General features: G+C 43.1%; 1 protein-coding gene across 1 annotated transcript in view; it reads left to right on the top strand.

The window, feature by feature from the left end:
* Positions 1-17,483, top strand: part of LOC126249589 (uncharacterized) — a 644,174-nt gene that overhangs the window by 571,980 nt on the left and 54,711 nt on the right. The window contains exon 8 of the mRNA XM_049951253.1: positions 3,818-3,882. Coding sequence (XP_049807210.1) covers positions 3,818-3,882 — 65 coding nt within the window. The remainder of the gene's footprint in view (positions 1-3,817; positions 3,883-17,483) is intronic.

Genomic DNA, 17,483 nt, shown 5'->3' with positions numbered 1-17,483 from the left:
ATGCTGTTTGTAGTAGCTAACCCGCACTCCTATTTTTTATTCATTATTAAACCTACTCCTGCATTACCCCTATTTGATTTTGTATTTATAACCCTGTAATCACCTGACCAAAAGTCTTGTTCCTCCTGCCACCGAACTTCACTAATTCCCACTATATCTAACTTTAACCTATCCATTTCCCTTTTTAAATTTTCTAACCTACCTGCCCGATTAAGGGATCTGACATTCCACGCTCCGATCCGTAGAATGCCAGTTTTCTTTCTCCTGATAACGACGTCCTCTTGAGTAGTCCCCGCCCGGAGATCCGAATGGGGGACTATTTTACCTCCGGAATATTTTACCCAAGAGGATGCCATCATCATTTAATCATAATCCCCTTGCTTTCAGCCGTTCGCAGTACCAGCACAGCAAGGCCGTTTTGGTTAATGTTACAAGGCCAGATCAGTCAATCATCCAGACTGTTGCCCCTGCAACTACTGAAAAGGCTGCTGCCCCTCTTCAGGAACCACATGTTTGTCTGGCCTCTCAACAGATACCCCTCCGTTGTGGTTGCACCTACGGTACGGCCATCTGTATCGCTGAGGCACGCAAGCCTCCCCACCAACGGCAAGGTCCATGGTTCATGGGGGAAGAGGTTTTATGTACCTATTATAAATTTGTATGTTTAGTGACTGATAAATACATCTTAATAGTTTTGAGTTTTACTTTGTAAGAAAGTGTTCTATGTGTCCCCTCCCCCAGCTCTATTTCAGTTCACTGCACACAGACACCAAAACCATTAGAGTTAAACTTGCGAGTTACTTTTAAAATTTGATTATTATTGCTGGGCTCAGGTTGTCGTCTGGCCTACAGCGTTTTCCGTCAGTGGTATCAACGAAAATCTTATACAGTAATTGATTATTGGTGTTGTTGAGGTCTTCTGTTCCAAGACTGATTTGATGCAAGTCTCACGCTATTCTGTGCAAGCCTCCTAATCTCTGTATAACTACTGCAACCTACATCCCTTTGAAGTTGCTTATTGTGTTCAAACCTTGGGCTCCCTCTAAAATTTTTATCTATCTCACATCTCTCCATCACCGAACTGACGAGTTCTTCGTGCCTCATGATGAGCGCTATCAACTTTTCCCTTTTATTCGTCAATCTGTGACTTACATTTCTTGTTACCCTAATTTTCCCCAATTCGATTCACTACATCTCTCAAAGATCTAAATGGAAACTATGCCTTTGGGGTAGAAGATATTCCGCCAGAACTACTGATAGCCTTGGGAGAGCCAGCCATGACAAAACCGTGCCATCTGGTGTGAAAGATGTATGAGACAGGCGAAATACCCTCAGACTTCAAGAAGACAGCAGTAATTCCAATTCCAAAGAAAACAGTTGGTGACAGGTGTGAAAATTACAGAACTATCAGTTCAATAAGTTCAAAAAATGTTCAAATGTGTGTGAAATCTTATGGGACTTAACTGCTAAGGTCATCAGTCCCTAAGCTTACACACTACTTAACCTAAATTATCCTAAGGACAAACACACCCACCCATGCCCGAGGGAGGAGTCGAACCTCCGCCGGGACCAGCCGCACAGTCTATGACTGCAGCTCCCTCGACCGCTCGGCTAATCCCACCCGGCAGTACAATAAATCATGGAGGCAAACTACTAACCCGAATTCTTTACAGAAGAATGAAAAAACTGCTAGAAGCCGACCTAGAGGAAGATCAGTTTGGATTCCGAAGAAATTTATGAACACGCGAGGCAATACTGACCCTACGACTTATATTAGAAGATAGGTCAAGGAAAGGCCAACCTACATTTATAGCATTTGTAGACTTAGAGGAAGCTTTCGACAATGTTGACTGGAATACTCTCTTTAAAATTCTGAAGGCAGTAGGGGTAGAATACAGGGAGCAAATGGCTATTCACAACTTCTACAGAAACCAGGCGGCAGTTATAAGAGTCGATGGGTATGGAAGGGAGGCAGTGGTTGAAAAGGGGGTGAGGCAGGGTTGTAGCCTATCCCAGATGTTATGCAGTATGCACACTGAAATTTTGGAAATTTGTGGTAAGTTCTGTGGGACCAAACTACGGAGATCATCGGTCCCTAAGCTTACACACAAATTAATCTAACTTAAACTAACTTATGCTAAGGACAACACACACACCCATGCCCGAGGGAGGACTCGAACCTCCGACGGGAGGAGCCGCGCGGACCGTGGCAAAGCGCCAAGACCGTGCGGCTACCTAGTGTACACTGAACAAGCAGTAAAAGAAACAAAAGACAAATTTGGAATAGGAATTAAAGTATAGCGAGAAGAAATAAAAATGTTCAGGTTTGCCGATGACACTGTAATTCTATCAGAGACAGCAAAGGACTTCGAACAGCGATTGTATGAAATTGACAGTGTCTTGAAAGGAGGATATAAGATGAACATCAACAAAAGCAAAACAAGGACAATGGAATGTAGTCGAATTAAATCAGGTGTTTCTGAGGGAATCAGATTATGAAACGAGACACTTAAGGCAGCAAAATAACGGATGGTGGGAGAAGTGAGAGGATATAAAATGTAGGCTGACAATGACTAGAAAAGCATTTCCGAAGAAGAGAAATTCTGTAAGTGTTAGGAAGTCCTTTCTGAAAGTATTTGTTTGCAGTGCAGCCATGTATGGGAGTGAAACGTGGCCGATAAACATTTTGGATAAAAAGGGAATAGAAGATTCGACACGTAGTGCTACAGAAGAATGCTGATGATTAGATGATTCGATCACTTAACTAATGAGGAAGTACTAAATAGAATTGGGGAGACAAGAAATTTGTGGCACACCTTGACCAAAAGGAGGAATCGGTTGATGGGACACTTTCTGAAACATCAAGGGATCACCAATTTAGTATTGGAGGGAAGTTTGTGGGGTAAAACTCGTAGAGGGGGACCAAGAGAATGATACAGTAAGCAGATACAGAAAGATCTGGGTGGCAGTAGTTATTTGGAGATAAAGATGCTCCCACAGGATAGAGTAGCGTGGACGGCTGCATCAAACCAGTCTTCGGACTAAAGACCACAAAAAACAACTTATTCATTAGGTATCCCATCCACACATCTCATCTACAGAATTCTTCTGTAGCACTACATTTCAGTAGCTGTTATTCTTTTCTTGTCTGAACTGCTTATCGTCCAAATTTCACTTACGTACGAGGCGACACTCCAAACAAATAGTTTCTGAAAATATTTCTAACATTTAAATTTGTAGTCGATGTTAATAACGTCATCTTTTTCAAAAATGCTTACCTTGCTATTGTCAGTCACCATTTTATATCCTCTCTGCTTTGTTGTACAAATACCAGAAATCGTTTACCTCTTACAGGCTCTCATTTTAAACCTATTTCCCCAGCACCACCTAATTTTATTCGTATACATTCTATTACCCTTGTGTTACTTTTGTTAAATTTCATCTTTTAACCTCTTTTCATTACTTGCAATTGCTCTCAAAATTTCGTAGCTGTCTCTGGTATAATTACAATATCGTCGGAATCGGAAAACCTCAAAGTTTTAATTTCTTGTTCCTGAACTTCAGATCCCTTTCCAAATATCCCCGTTGTTTCCTTCACAACTGACTCAGTTTACATACATTATTGGAGATACCGCAGTCAAAATATTTGCCGGCTATTACGAAAACATTTTTCGCATTTCCTATTGTGTACCTCCTGTGACATCCAGTCATCCTGTTGTTCTGCGAAATAATTATGTACTTGCAATACTTCTATGGGTGGATTTGGTGGTATATTGGCTTATGACAACTAATAATAGCCCGTGTTTGTGTGTTGCAGCCAGAGCGGCTACATGTGTATGCAGTTCTACCGGAGGGACCCGCACGTCATTGAACTGCAGACAGGTGAGCACACAACAAGATTCCATATTTAAATGGAAGCTATTTAAATGGAAACTATAAAGAATCTTATCTGCTTCAGTCTCAATTTGAAGAATGGTTGGCAGTAATTCTTCTTCTGCACTCCTCTCAGTTCCCTGTTTCTTTATTTCATACGCCATATCATCCTGGCATTACCAAAAATTTCCTTGAATCCTGATCTGTAATGTTATTCACTGTGAAGCGTTGAGAACTTGTCTGTAAATATTTTCGTCGTTAATAAAATACGAAGTACTTGTAAGTTATCAGTGACAGATAAATACAACCATGCATATCCTCATACTTCTGTAGTCGCGCAAAACATGCAGCGACACGTTTTGTTGCATATCATACACTGATAGCTAGCGAAGTGGCGCGGTATTGAAATACTGAACTCGCTTACGGGAGAACGGCGGTTCAAATACCAGTCCGCTAATCCATATTGAAGTTTTCCACAGTTTTGCTAAATCGCCTAAGGCATAGGTCCTTCGAAAAGGACACGTCCAGTTTCCTTCCCCCATCTTTCCCAATCCGAACTTTCGCTTCATCTCTAATGACTTAGTTGTCGATGGAACGCTAAACCCTGATCTTCCTACCTTCAGACTTTGATTCCGAGGTAGTTTTACTTGTTTCAGTACAGTTCTATATGGGAATCTCATGTAAATATCACAGTTTCGAGTTTACTAATGAATTCACTCAGTGTGTTGTGGATCAAGTCCTCTTGTTACTGGTGGTACAGCCTCTTCAATTGCACATCGTTATTATATCAGGTCGTTAAACCTCTGCCCTTGTTTTCCTATCTAGGAAATTATACGTTGTTAGCGCATCCTTGCTGGTCATGAGAGCTGCGGTTACATGCTCTTATAGCAGAGATATTCGCCTAGAAGAATAGGATCTTCATAAACCCAGTTCCAAATATAGTAGCTATTTATGATATCGGAATGAAATTAAAATATACATCGCTAAAAACAAGGGGCTGAGGGAACTGTAATCTTTATCGTTCTTGGTTACTGTGCCCGAGGAAAATTTAACATGATTTGGTTTATAGTTCAGTTGGACTTCTCGCAAGACCAGAAATTTGTATAACTTTAGCCGTTTTGTCACAGCCTTTTGCACTGTTAATTTCTGACAATGTTATAGCCCGAATTCGGATAGATTTGATGGTATATGAAGGTGACCTATATTCTTTTTTATTTTTTTAAAAAGTTCGTTGTGTTAAACGAAGGCAGCATTTGAATATATGTAGCACTTCTTTTCCATCAAGCTTTTGGTTGTTAGTTATGGTTCGAAATTATGTTCTGTGTTGAAAGGTATCTTAATGTATGCCAGTTTCCTTTTGTATTTCTATTAATCTGTTGTTTTCGTTTCTACTGGGATAACGCGAAGTTAAGAATTTTTTAGGTAGCTTCTTGTATTTATTCTATGTAAGCGACCATAAAATTTCAGTCGCTATTTTGGGATTCTATCTGCGATTTTTCACTAGCTACGTAGACTTTCTTTAATTTCTTCATCATCTAAATCACATTTTCACATTTTTTTCCCTAAGATGTATCTAAAAATTTGTCTTTCATGTTTTTCGATTTTTTTTTATTTAAGATACGCCTCTAATTATCGCAGTTTCAGATCTATAAAATGCTTCCATTTTAACAGCCAAATTATAATGTCATATTTTAGCACTTTGAAACTGAATTTTTTTTGTTACATCTGCCCAAGTTGAATTTGTTTGCTCATTGTAATTTTTCAGTTCTTCCTTCGTTAACTTCCCAATTTACCAATGCCGGATAAATAATCTCACCGAAATATTTGAACTTGTCTTTTCCTGTGAGGTACCATATTCCCAATTTCTTGAAAGTATTCGACCCAACTTTGCAGAAAATGTTCTGAAGTGGATCCTTATACATCTAAATCTATATCTACATCATTACTCCGAAATTCACAATTAAGTTACTGGTAGAGAGTCCATCGAGCAACCTTTAAGTTATTTCTCTACCGTTCCACTCTCGAACAGCGTGCGGGAAAAACGAAGACTTAAAATTTTGCTTGTGAGTTCTGGTTTCTCTTATTTTATTATGATAGCCCTTTCTCCTTATGTAGGTGGACGGCAACAATATATTATCGCACTCTGAGGAGAAAACTGGTGACTGAAATTTCATCAGAAGATCCTGCTGCAACGAAAAACGCCTTTGTTTTAGTGATTGCCATCCAAATTCGAGGATCATATCCGTGGCCGTGGCATATCTGTCTTATTTCGCGATAATACAAAACGAGCTGCCCTTCTGATACGAATCTCTCTAGTAGACGTTGAATTTTGTAAGTGTTCGGCCAATAAATCGCAGTCTCTGGTTTGCTTTCCCCACAACATTATCTATGTGATCATTCCAGTTCACGTATTCGTAATCTTAGTCCAGAAGTACGAGGGTCGTTCAATAAGTAATGCCCCACATTTTTTTCTCAAAACATATCTACTTTAAGAGTCACAATTTGGAGACAATATAAATCAACATGTCTTGTCCATGTCTATTTTTCTACGTAGTCTCCATCACATTCTATGGCCGTACGCCAACGTTGTGGAAGAGCATGTATTCCTGCTGGTAAAAGCTCTTGTCCTGTAGGCGTAGCCATGTTTTCACTGTATGACTGACACTCCCGTCATCTTCTAAGTCTGTTCCCTGTAGAGAATCTTTAAGCGGCCCAAAGAGATGGAAGTCCGAGGGTCTTGACTGTATGGTGCATGAGGCAATGACGTCCAACCGAATTTGGCGATGTGTTCTCGGGTTCTCAGATTTGTGTGTGGGTGTGAATTATCGTGTTGGAGTAAGGTTTCTGCTGGATTCTTGTCCGATCGAACACGTCGGAAACGGTTCTTGAGTTTATGCAGAGTCTTCAAGTATGCCTATGAATTGATGGTTGATCCTCTTGCCATCCCATCCACGAGAATGACGCCATCACAATCCCAGAGGACTGTCACCATGACCTTCCCGGCAGAGGGGGTTGTCTTGAATTTCTTCTTTTGTTGTGCCACACCATTGACTGCCTTTTTATTTCCGGTGCAAAGTGGTGCATGTTGTGGATTGGCAGGAGAGCCAACCCACGAAGTTTAGAGGAAGCCGAAAGGCACGCGTTTAAGCTCACGCAGGCTGGCGTGAGGTCTGGAACAGGACAAGGAAATTAGAACTTAGAAAAACGAACGCAGATGGTGGAATACTTAACTTTAATCCATTACTGTTGAACGTAGCTCTTGTCTGTACATTATTTACAATATCAATAGTAACTGAACATGGCGCCTTGCTAGGTCGTAGCAAATGACGTAGCTGAAGGCTATGCTAACTATCGTCTCGGCAAATGACAGCGTATTTTGTCAGTGAACCATCGCTAGCAAAGTCGGCTGTACAACTGGGGCGAGTGCTAGGAAGTCTCTCTAGACCTGCCGTGTGGCGGCGCTCGGTCTGCAATCACTGATAGTGGCGACACGCGGGTCCGACGTATACTAATGGACCGCGGCCGATTTAAAGGCTACCACCTAGCTAGTGTGGTGTCTGGCGGTGACACCACAGTGCACCCAGATTTCGTCCCCCGTAACGATCCGTGACAGAAAGGCCTCTCTCTCCGTCAGTCTCAAAACGTTCCAACAATTCAGATGAAACGGCCTTTCTTTGAATCTTGTGGTCCACTGTGAACATTCGTGGAACCCATCGTGAGCATCTCTTTGAATATCCGAGAGTCTCGATCATTGCAGACGCACTTAAAATGCTGACCGACAACTGTAGAGCCAATTGTCGAGTCGTGATGCGCCGGTCGGCACGAATAATGGCATCCGCACGATTCAGCATGTCTGGAGCAGTGGCTGTGACAGGACGTCTCGAGCATGGCTGATCATGGAGCTAAGTTTCTACATTTCCTGAAGCTGTAACTTTCTTTACCCATCGCCCAACTGTATCCTATCAATAGCAGCATCACCATACACTGCACACCAACGTTTAAGGATATTCACCACGGTTTCTTTTTCTGCACATAAGAATTCAATAACAGCACGCTGCTTGTAACGTGAGTCGTATGTAGACGTTATTTTGACGCTGTACTACGGCTCTGCCATCTGCCAGAACGGTTCGAAACTTCACCGGCGCACAGAAAAACGTCAAATGTGAAGAACCAACAAAGATGTTTTTGTATGTATGTTAATGGCTTTGAAAAATGGGGCATTATTTATTGAACGACCCTCGTATTTAGTTGAATTTACAGCCTTTACATTTGTGCGATTTATCGTGTAACCGAAATTTAGCGGATTCCTTTTAGTACTCATGAGGATGACCTCTCATCTTCCATTAACATTATTTAGAGTCAACTGCTGCTTTTTGTACCATAAAGATACTTAGTCTAAATCATTTTTCACTTGGTTTTGATCATCTGATGCCTTAACGGGACAGTAAATGATAGCATCACCTGCAAACACTCTAAGAGGGCTGCTCCGAACGAGATGGCGAAGTGGTTAGCTCACTGGACTCGCATTCTGGAGGACGACGGTTCAATCCCGCATCCGGCCATCCTGATTTAGGTTTTCCGTGATTTCCCTGATCGCTTCAGGCAAATGCCGGGATGCTTCCTTTGAAAGGTCACGGCCGACTTCCTTCCCGAAACCAATGAGACCGATGACCTCGCAGTTTGGTCTCCTCCCCCAAATCAACCCAATCCCTAGGGCTGCTCAGGTTGTCTCCTACATCGTTTATGTACATCAGGAACAACAGAGGGCCTATAACACTTCTCTGGGGAACGCCAGATATCATTTCTGTTTCACTCGATGACTTTCTGTCAGTTACTACGAAGTGTGACTTTTTGACAGGAAATCACTAAACCAGTCACACGACTGAGACAGTACTCCATAGGCACGCACTTTGATTCGAGGTCGCTTGTGAGGAACGGTGTCAAAAACCTTCTGGAAATCTAAAGTTATAGTATCAATTTGACAGCCCCGATCGATAGCACTCAGAATTTCTAGAGAATGAAGAGCTAGTTGTGTTCCAGAATAAGGATATTTTATGAATCGGTGTTGGGTGTTTGCCAATAAATCATTTTCCTCGAAGTAATTCATAATGTTTGAACACAGTACATGTTCCAAAATCCTACTGCAAATCGACGTTAGTCATATGGGTACACAGTATATGTTCGAAAATCCTACTGCAAATGGACATTAGTCGTATGGGTCTGTAATTCACTGAATTACTCCTGTTTCTTTCTTGGATACTGGTGTGACTTGTGCAACTACCCAGTCTTAGGTACGGATCTTTCGACGAGCGAGTGATTGCATGTGATGGCTAAGTACGGAGCTATCGTCTCAGCATACTCTGAAAGAAACACGACTGGTATACAATCAGGATTGGAGGCCTTACGTTTAGTAGCTGATTTAAGTGGCTTCTTTACACCTAGGATATCTACTTTTTAGTTACTGATGTTGGCAGTTGTTCTTCATTAGAATTCTGGAATTTTCACGCCGTCTTCTTTGGTGAAGTAATTTACGGAAACCATATTTAATAACTCTGCTTTGGTGGCACTGTCATCAGTAACATTACGAGTACTGTGACGCAGTGAAGTTATTGATTGTGTCTTGCCGCCGGCGTACTTTACATACTACCAGAACCTCTTTGGATTTTCTGTAAAACATCTTCAATTGAAGTTCGCGCTATATTTCGAGCTTCTGTAAGACTTCGCCAATCTTGGGGGTTTTGCGTTCTTTCAAATTTGGTACACTTGTTTCGTTGCTTCTGCAACAGTGTTCTAGCTTGTTTTGTGTACCATGGGGGATCAGCACCATCTGTCATTAATTTATTTCGTGTATCTTTCTTTATTATCATCGATACTATTTCTCTGAATTCAAACCACATCTGGTCTCCGCTTACATATTCAGACTGGAAGGAGTGGAGACTCTCTTAGGAAAGCTCAAGCGAATTCTGCTTTTTTAAATAGATGTATCTTTCGTTTATTTGTAGTGTATTTGGATGTTACAGCATTCAGTCTCGCTACAACAACCTTGTGGCCACTAATCCCCGTATCCCTCATCTTGCTCCCTATACGCTCACGATTATGTGTTGCTAAGAGATCAAGTATGTCTTCGCAACCATTTACTATTCGAACGGGTCTCTGTACTTATTGTTCAAAATAATTTTCTGAGAAGCCATTCATTACGATTTCGTCCTACCACCGGCTTTATACATGTATTTTCGCCAACATTTCTGGGGTAGATGGAAGTCACCACCAACTATAATTGTATGAGTGGGGTACGTATTTCAGATGATGCTCCAGTTTCCCTTGAACTGTTCGGCAAGTGTATCATCTTTGTCGGAGGTTAATAAGAAGAACCAATTATTAATTGCTTCCGGCTCTCAGGTACAACGCCTACCGATACTAACTCATTGGAACTATCTACTTCAGTTTCACTACAAGATAAACTACTTCTGACTGCAATAAACACTCCACCACTAACTATATGTAATCTATATTTTCTGAACACGGTTATTCCTTTGTAAAAATTTCGGTTGAAATTATTTTCGGCCTTAGCTAGCTTTCCATACCTATAATAATTTGAGCTTCAAGGCTTTCTGTTAACCCTTGGAGCTCTGATTTACAACTACAAAACCAGTTGTTGCTAGGTCTACCTTCGTACTGTGTTTTCCCCGGACCCTTTTAGACTGGCACCCTTTTCTGTAGTTTCCCGAGACCGTCTAACCAAAACAGCCGCCCAGTTTCTTCCCCATACCTCCCGCTACCCGTGTAGCCATTTCCTGTGTGTAGTGTACCTCTATCCTTTTAAGCGGAACCTGGAAACAAACCACCCTAAAGGTGCAAGTCGAGGGATAAGCAGCCTACTCGGTCACAGAACCGTCTGATTCTCTGACTCAGACCCTCTACTCGGTTCTGCACCAAAGGACCACAGTCGGTTCTGTCGACAGTGCTACAGATGGTGAGCTCCGCCTTCATGTCAGAATAAAGACTGGTAGTCTGTGCCACTTCAGTAGCCGCCCGAAACCATAGGGAATCCCTTACGACCCAAAGCGACAGACAGTATCGACGTGAGGCACCACCTGCAGCTGGCTGCATCTTGTGCTCTTCATGGTATCCAGAAGCAACCTTTCCGCATCTGAGATGACTCCTCCCAGTATATACACAGAGTGCACACTGGATTCCTTCCCCTCCTTGACAGCCATATCGCCATATTACGCATCTGAGGCTGTAACTGGTTCAGGGACTTTGTCAGCCACAGAGAGCGCCCGAAATCTGTTCGTCAGACGACCCAGGGAGGCCCTCCGAAGCCGCCCCCCCCCCCCTTCCTCCCTCCAAGAAATTTTTTAGCTGCCTGTGACACCTTGGAGTGATCCCCATTCGATCATGGGTGAGGGGTCAACGTCAGTGCTGGCAGTACCCGACGCAGCCACAATACTGTAGCGATCAGGGGACACGTGGGGCATGCTGCACGTTCCTTGGATCCCCACGTCCGGCCCTTCACAGTGATGCTCATTGGCAACAGCTGTGTGGCTAAAGCTAACACTGCCTTTAGCCATGAGCGAAGGATCATCTACTCAGATCGCATCTGAACACAGCAATCACAGCTCCTGTCCATACTAAAGATGATGGAAATGTACTCTTAAATAATAACCACAGAGATAACTGAAGACAAGTCGCTCCTATTTGAAGCTCGAAAAAATAATTCACAAAAAATGGTGTACTTGCACTATCTGTTGCAAGAACGTACGGAGCTATCTCTGTGACGGTCTAACTGACACTGAGCTATTCTAATTAAAACAAACAAACAAAATCCTGTACGATACGACGGTAGATACAAGCGACAGTACGCTACACGACTATTAAAACGAAAGAAACTGCTCAGTGAGCACTCAAACACGCAAGAAATTTAAAAACTAAGATATTAACCACGCAAACAACTGAAAATACGTCGCTCCTGTTTACAACTCGTAAAAATAATTCACAAACTGACGTTTAATCGCCTTCGAAGTTTCGACTTTATAGATGAATTGCAACAGAGGGATAGGCGTCCTCAGAAATTCATCCCAGATGTGACATGGTTTCTAAAATCTCCAGTATTGAGGTAACTGATTTGATGAGTTTGAGAGAACGTATACATCTGAATGACTAAGTTTTACAAGAAACACAGAAAACTTTTCGCATCTTAAACGATACACGTCTTTCTTTTTACACCAGTGAACATAAAAATTCATTGAAATTCTTGCAAGATGTATACGTTGTACAATTTACACGTTGTATAATGTTCAGCTACTTCAATAGAACGATGCACTGATACACGCTCCCGGACCACGCCTCTCCGCACATACCACTCGGCAGCGACGCTGCGCGTGCCGTCGCGCTGTGCGGTGGGGCAGTTGGGGGGAGGGGCACACATCACGAGCCATGCTTACCCGAACAGCCAGACATGTGAAACCAGCACGGAGAATTTTGTTTCTTACGACTTGAGCCCATACATAGCCCCATCTTCGAAGCTCGCTATTTTTAATGTTCTATCCAAATGAATGAAGGGTATACAGTGCTGCAAATTGCACACAAAAAGTCCACGTTTCAGGTGCTTCGCTCTTTAGCATGAGGAAGCGTGTTTCCTTACGAAACTTTTCTTTTCTTGCAAACCTATTCTCTGAATACTAATTTATGGACACATGGTACCTTTATGAGAAACTTGTATCTTTCACTGAAACAGACATGCCGCAAAATTTTTCTGCCCGTAAAATTTTGAAGTTAGTTTATCCATCGGTAATCACCTAGCTGTCAAATAGAATGAGAGCAGTACGCGTAATACGCGGCAACTTGGCAACACTGCGATGAATTTGTGTGTGTGTGTGTGTGTGTGTGTGTGTGTGTGTGTGTGTGAGGTAGTGCGCGCGAGAGCGGCCGTTTTCAGCGGTGTAGGTGCGCTGTGTCCCTCTCCCATTTATTGGCTGCTCTTTTTCAGACATCACTGCCTACCCATCGATGACAATGAGAGGTTTCCCGAGGTCCTACTTCTGTCGTGTTTATTTTCGTGAGCCGAAAAAAATGCCGTTCTACATTCAGTGCTTTTGGATAACCACTTGTGCGAGTTAATTAATAAAAAGCCTTTAGGGGCTTCATAGGCTCTTCAACGACCGCTTTGAAATATTATATTTACTCGAGTGGCTGCACCGTTGTGCGTCCGTGTACTCCAACCAACTTTATTAATTTTGCCGCCTCTCCTCGGGATATTGCGTAATCAGTGGTTAACGATTAATGATACGCCATTAGAATCGGTTTTACGGAGCAAATATCTGTGTCCGGCCGCAGAAATTATGTAAAATGAAACCACCTAATGACTATAAAATTTAAATCGAATCTGAGATGCGTTGCATATGTATGAATTGTTGCTCACTCTGTTAGCAGCTATAACACCCTGCATGGATATCGTGAAAATACGCATATACAGTAGTTTAGTTGAAGCAGTAACAGTTCATCAAATCGTCAGTAAAATCAGATCTGGCGACAGTGCGGCAAACAACACCCATTATGCACATTATGTTGAAGACTTCCATTTAATAGAAAAATCTTTAAATGCGACTCATTGGAAGCAGCGATCCATAGACTGAAAATGATTTAGAACTGCAACATAGAACGTAAAAATGGTACATGAAGCTCGAATCAGTTACATTACCGTTAGCTCGAATCGTATCTCCTAGCATTCCGATCGAGGTGATGCAGGGGTTTGAGCGCTAGTCTCCCAGTTGGGAGGGCACCTGTTCGATGCCTCGTCTGGCAATCAAGATTTATGTTTATTGTGGTTTCCCTAAATCGATGAGCCGGCCGTAGTGGCCGAGCGGTTCTGGGGGCTACAGTCTGGAACCGCGCGACCGCTACGGTCGCAGGTTCGAATCCTGCCTCGGGCATGGGGATGTGTGTGATGTCCTTAGGTTAGTTAGGTTTAAGTAGTTCTATGTCCCAGGGGACTGATGACCTCAGAAGTTAAGTCCCATAGTGCTCAGAGCCATTTCACACCATCCACCATTGCACGACGACCACATTTACTGTAAATCTTCAGTTTTGAGTCTGTCTGTGTGAGCTATTGAACTAAAAATGTAGTCAATCATATAAAAACCCCAGACTTGACGCGGCAAGAAAACCGAGAATATTTTATACCAGGACGTCGTCCAGTCAAGTGAATCTCTGTTATCCAGAAACGATAAAGATATATTTTTATAGTGCTGTTGTAAACACCACAAGTTTTGAAACCTACTTTCTATAAAACATATGATGCTGTTTATGTTTTTATTTACGCGTGAATGTTCCGCCGTCTATGTTCCAACCTGTGCCTGTTCTTACTTCTGTGACAAGACAGCACAGTTTTGAATGATATCGAATATTATTTTAAAGTTAAATATTTCCGTTCCTATTTCTCACCTCCAAGCGTATCACTAACAGACTTTACGGATTGACAATGTTTCATCGACGAAGTAACGATGACGCATAAACTAATGTTATACCGAGAATTTGGCAAGAGAAATTGTAGTGGTCATGCTGTACTGTTTTAGGAGAGATAAATATTTTTATTGTTGCAGATAGTGGATCTATAAAAAACTAAATTCATTTCGCAGATGCGAATTAAAGTAATGAACGTCATTCCTGTAAATTTCCTAAATTTTTGGTCGCACCGTAACAGTAAAGATATAAATGTGTTCATATTGAAAATTCTTGCAATATATCCCCACTTTAGCTACGCTTGCAGATAATTTCTCGAACGAATGTACGGCGTTCCAGGTCGATTTGCAGAATTCAGACGAGAAAAAAAAAAACACATTTGTACGCGGAGAGTCTACTTCAGCACGAGCGGCAACTTAACACTCTGGGTGGAATAACGTTTTATGATCTTCCCCAAAGAGAAATACGAGGGTAATCCCAAAAGTAAGGTCTCCTATTCTTTTTATAAGTACAGAACTCTGTTTGTGTAGCAGTTGGTCACACTGTTATGAAGAGTGTTTCACGCGCTGTGTAAACATGCGCACGCCGCGCTGAGGCGCTCAGTCTCGGTTTGGCAGCCGTTGAGAATGGAGCTCCCGTTGGATGTTACCACTAAGTGCGAATTCCGCGGAATTATTCGGTTTTTGAAAGCAAAGGGCACTGCACCGATTGAAATCCATCGTCAATTGACGGAAGTGTATGGTGAGTTGTGCATGGGTGTCAAAAATGTTCGTAAGTGGTGTAGAGAGTTTCCAACTGGTCGGACCGAAATTCACGACGAACAAAGGAGCGGGAGACCGTAAATTTCTGAGGAGACAGTGTTGAAGGGTGAGCAGAGTATGCGTGAAGATCGGCGGATCACCCTGGATGATCTCTGCACGTTGGTTCCTGAGGTTTCCCGAATCACCGAATTTTGACGGAAACATTGAACTGCCGGAAGGTGTGCGCAAGATGGGTGCCACGCATGCTGACTGAGGACCACATGCGGCAACGAGTTGATGCTTGCCGCTCATTTCTTCAAAAAAATGTCTCTGAGCACTATGGGACTTAACATTTGAGGTCATAGACCCCTAGAACTTAGAACTACTAAGGACATCACACACTTCCATGCCCGATGCAGGATTCGAACCTGCGACCGTAGCGGTCGCGTGGTTCCAGACTGAAGCGCCAAGAACCGCTCGGCCACACCGGCCGGCTCGCATTTCTTCACCGCTTTGCAGCCGAACAGGACAACTTTCTGGACTCAACTGTCACAGGTGACGAAACCTTGGTATACCACTCTACACCTGAGACCAAGCAACAGTCACGCCAGTGGCGGCATCCTTCTTCGCCAAAGCCACGGAAATTCAAACAAACACAGTCTGCCGGAAAAGTCATGACAACCGTTTTTTTGGATCGGAAAGAGGTATTGCTGATCGACTTTATGCCCAGTGGGACCAACATTAACGCTGACAGGTACTGTGAGACTCCGAAAAAACTCAAACGGGCAATTCAGAACCGGAGAAGAGGAATGTTGAGCAAAGGCGTACACATTCTCCATGACAACGCTCGCCCACACATCGCTTGGCAAACCGTTGCTCTCCTACACCAGTTTCAGTAGAACATAATCACCCACCCACCCTATAGTCCTGACTTGGCGCCCAGTGACTATCACCTGTTCCCTAAGGTAAAAGAACATTTGGCCGGAAAGCGATTCAGCTCCGACGACGAGGTGAAAGAAGAGAGCATGGCGGCGAGCTGGTATGACGTGGGCATACAAAAACTGCCACAGCGTCTACAAAAATGCATCGACAGACATGGTGCTTATGTCGAAGAATAGCTAAATGTTCAAGCTGTAAACTGATGTAAACCATTGTAGAAATAAATACGTCTATGTACTTATAAAATATAGGAGACCTTACTTTTGGGATTACCCTCGTATCATAATGAGCCAAAACATTATCGTCACTGCCCACCGCCAGACTGAATGCCGCCTGGTGGCGTTGCAGACACGTGATGCAGTAGAGAAAGTGTATATATGGTGTCTAGAACTGTTGCGACGAACTTCGAGGACTTGTAGAGGTGGTCTTGAGGAAAAAATCGAGGGTGGTAACCATTGTCGGAAACGTCATCTAACGACGCTACAGACCGATAAAGCTGTAGGCGTCGGCGCCTGCTACCAGGCCACCCTTTTGGCAGCGAACGTGACTTTCTATGCTAAAATGGTTCAAATGGCTCTAAGAACTCTGGGATTTAATATATGAAGTCATCAGTCCCCTAGAACATAGAACTACTTAAACCTAACTAACCTAAGGACATCACACACATCCATGCCTGATGCAGGATTCGAACCTGCGACCGTAGCAGCTGCGAGGTTCCTGACTGAAGCGCCTAGAACAGCTCGATCACAGCGCCCGGTACTTTGTATGCCAACAGATCGTAGGCGGAACATCTGGCAATGCTGTTCGTTATTCAATGATCACGACTGATTGCTACAATCGGCAGTGGAAAAGATGGAGCTAACCGCTGCGTAGATAGGCCTTGTCCCCTATTAGCGATGCTTTCTTGTCTCAGTGGATGACAGCTCCGGATACGGGTTTCCATCTCCCGTTTATTTTTCTCGTTGAACGCTCTAAAATCTCCAGTGTTTCTCGGTTTACAGGAGAAAAATGAACTGCAGATGGAAACCTGAATCTAAAACCGTCATCCACCGAGGTAGCAGAGCATCGCATTCATAGGAGACAAGACCTGTCTACGCAGCAGCTAGCTCCATCACCTCCACTGGCGGTTATGGCAATCAGTCGCGATCACTGAATAACGAACAACGTTGCAATACGTTCCCCCTACGGTCCTTCAGCATACAGTTTGCTGCCGAAGGGTTGGGCTAGTGGCAGGCGCCGGCGCCTGTAGCTTCGCTGCTCTGTAGCGTCGTTGAATAACGTTTCCGGACGCGGGTTCCTATCCTCGATTTGTTCCTCAAGACACCCTCTACAACCATTCGAAATTCGTCGAAACATTTCTGAATAACCCTGTATACGAGCAGAGACGAATGGAAAATCACCCTAGCGCCATTATGGACCGCACATGGGAAAATCCACTGATGTAAACGACTTTGACAAAGGGAATATTGG

This window comes from Schistocerca nitens, chromosome 3, assembly GCF_023898315.1.
Source record: "Schistocerca nitens isolate TAMUIC-IGC-003100 chromosome 3, iqSchNite1.1, whole genome shotgun sequence".
Lineage (NCBI taxonomy): Eukaryota > Metazoa > Arthropoda > Insecta > Orthoptera > Acrididae > Schistocerca > Schistocerca nitens.
This window is presented reverse-complemented; position numbering and strand designations above follow the sequence as displayed.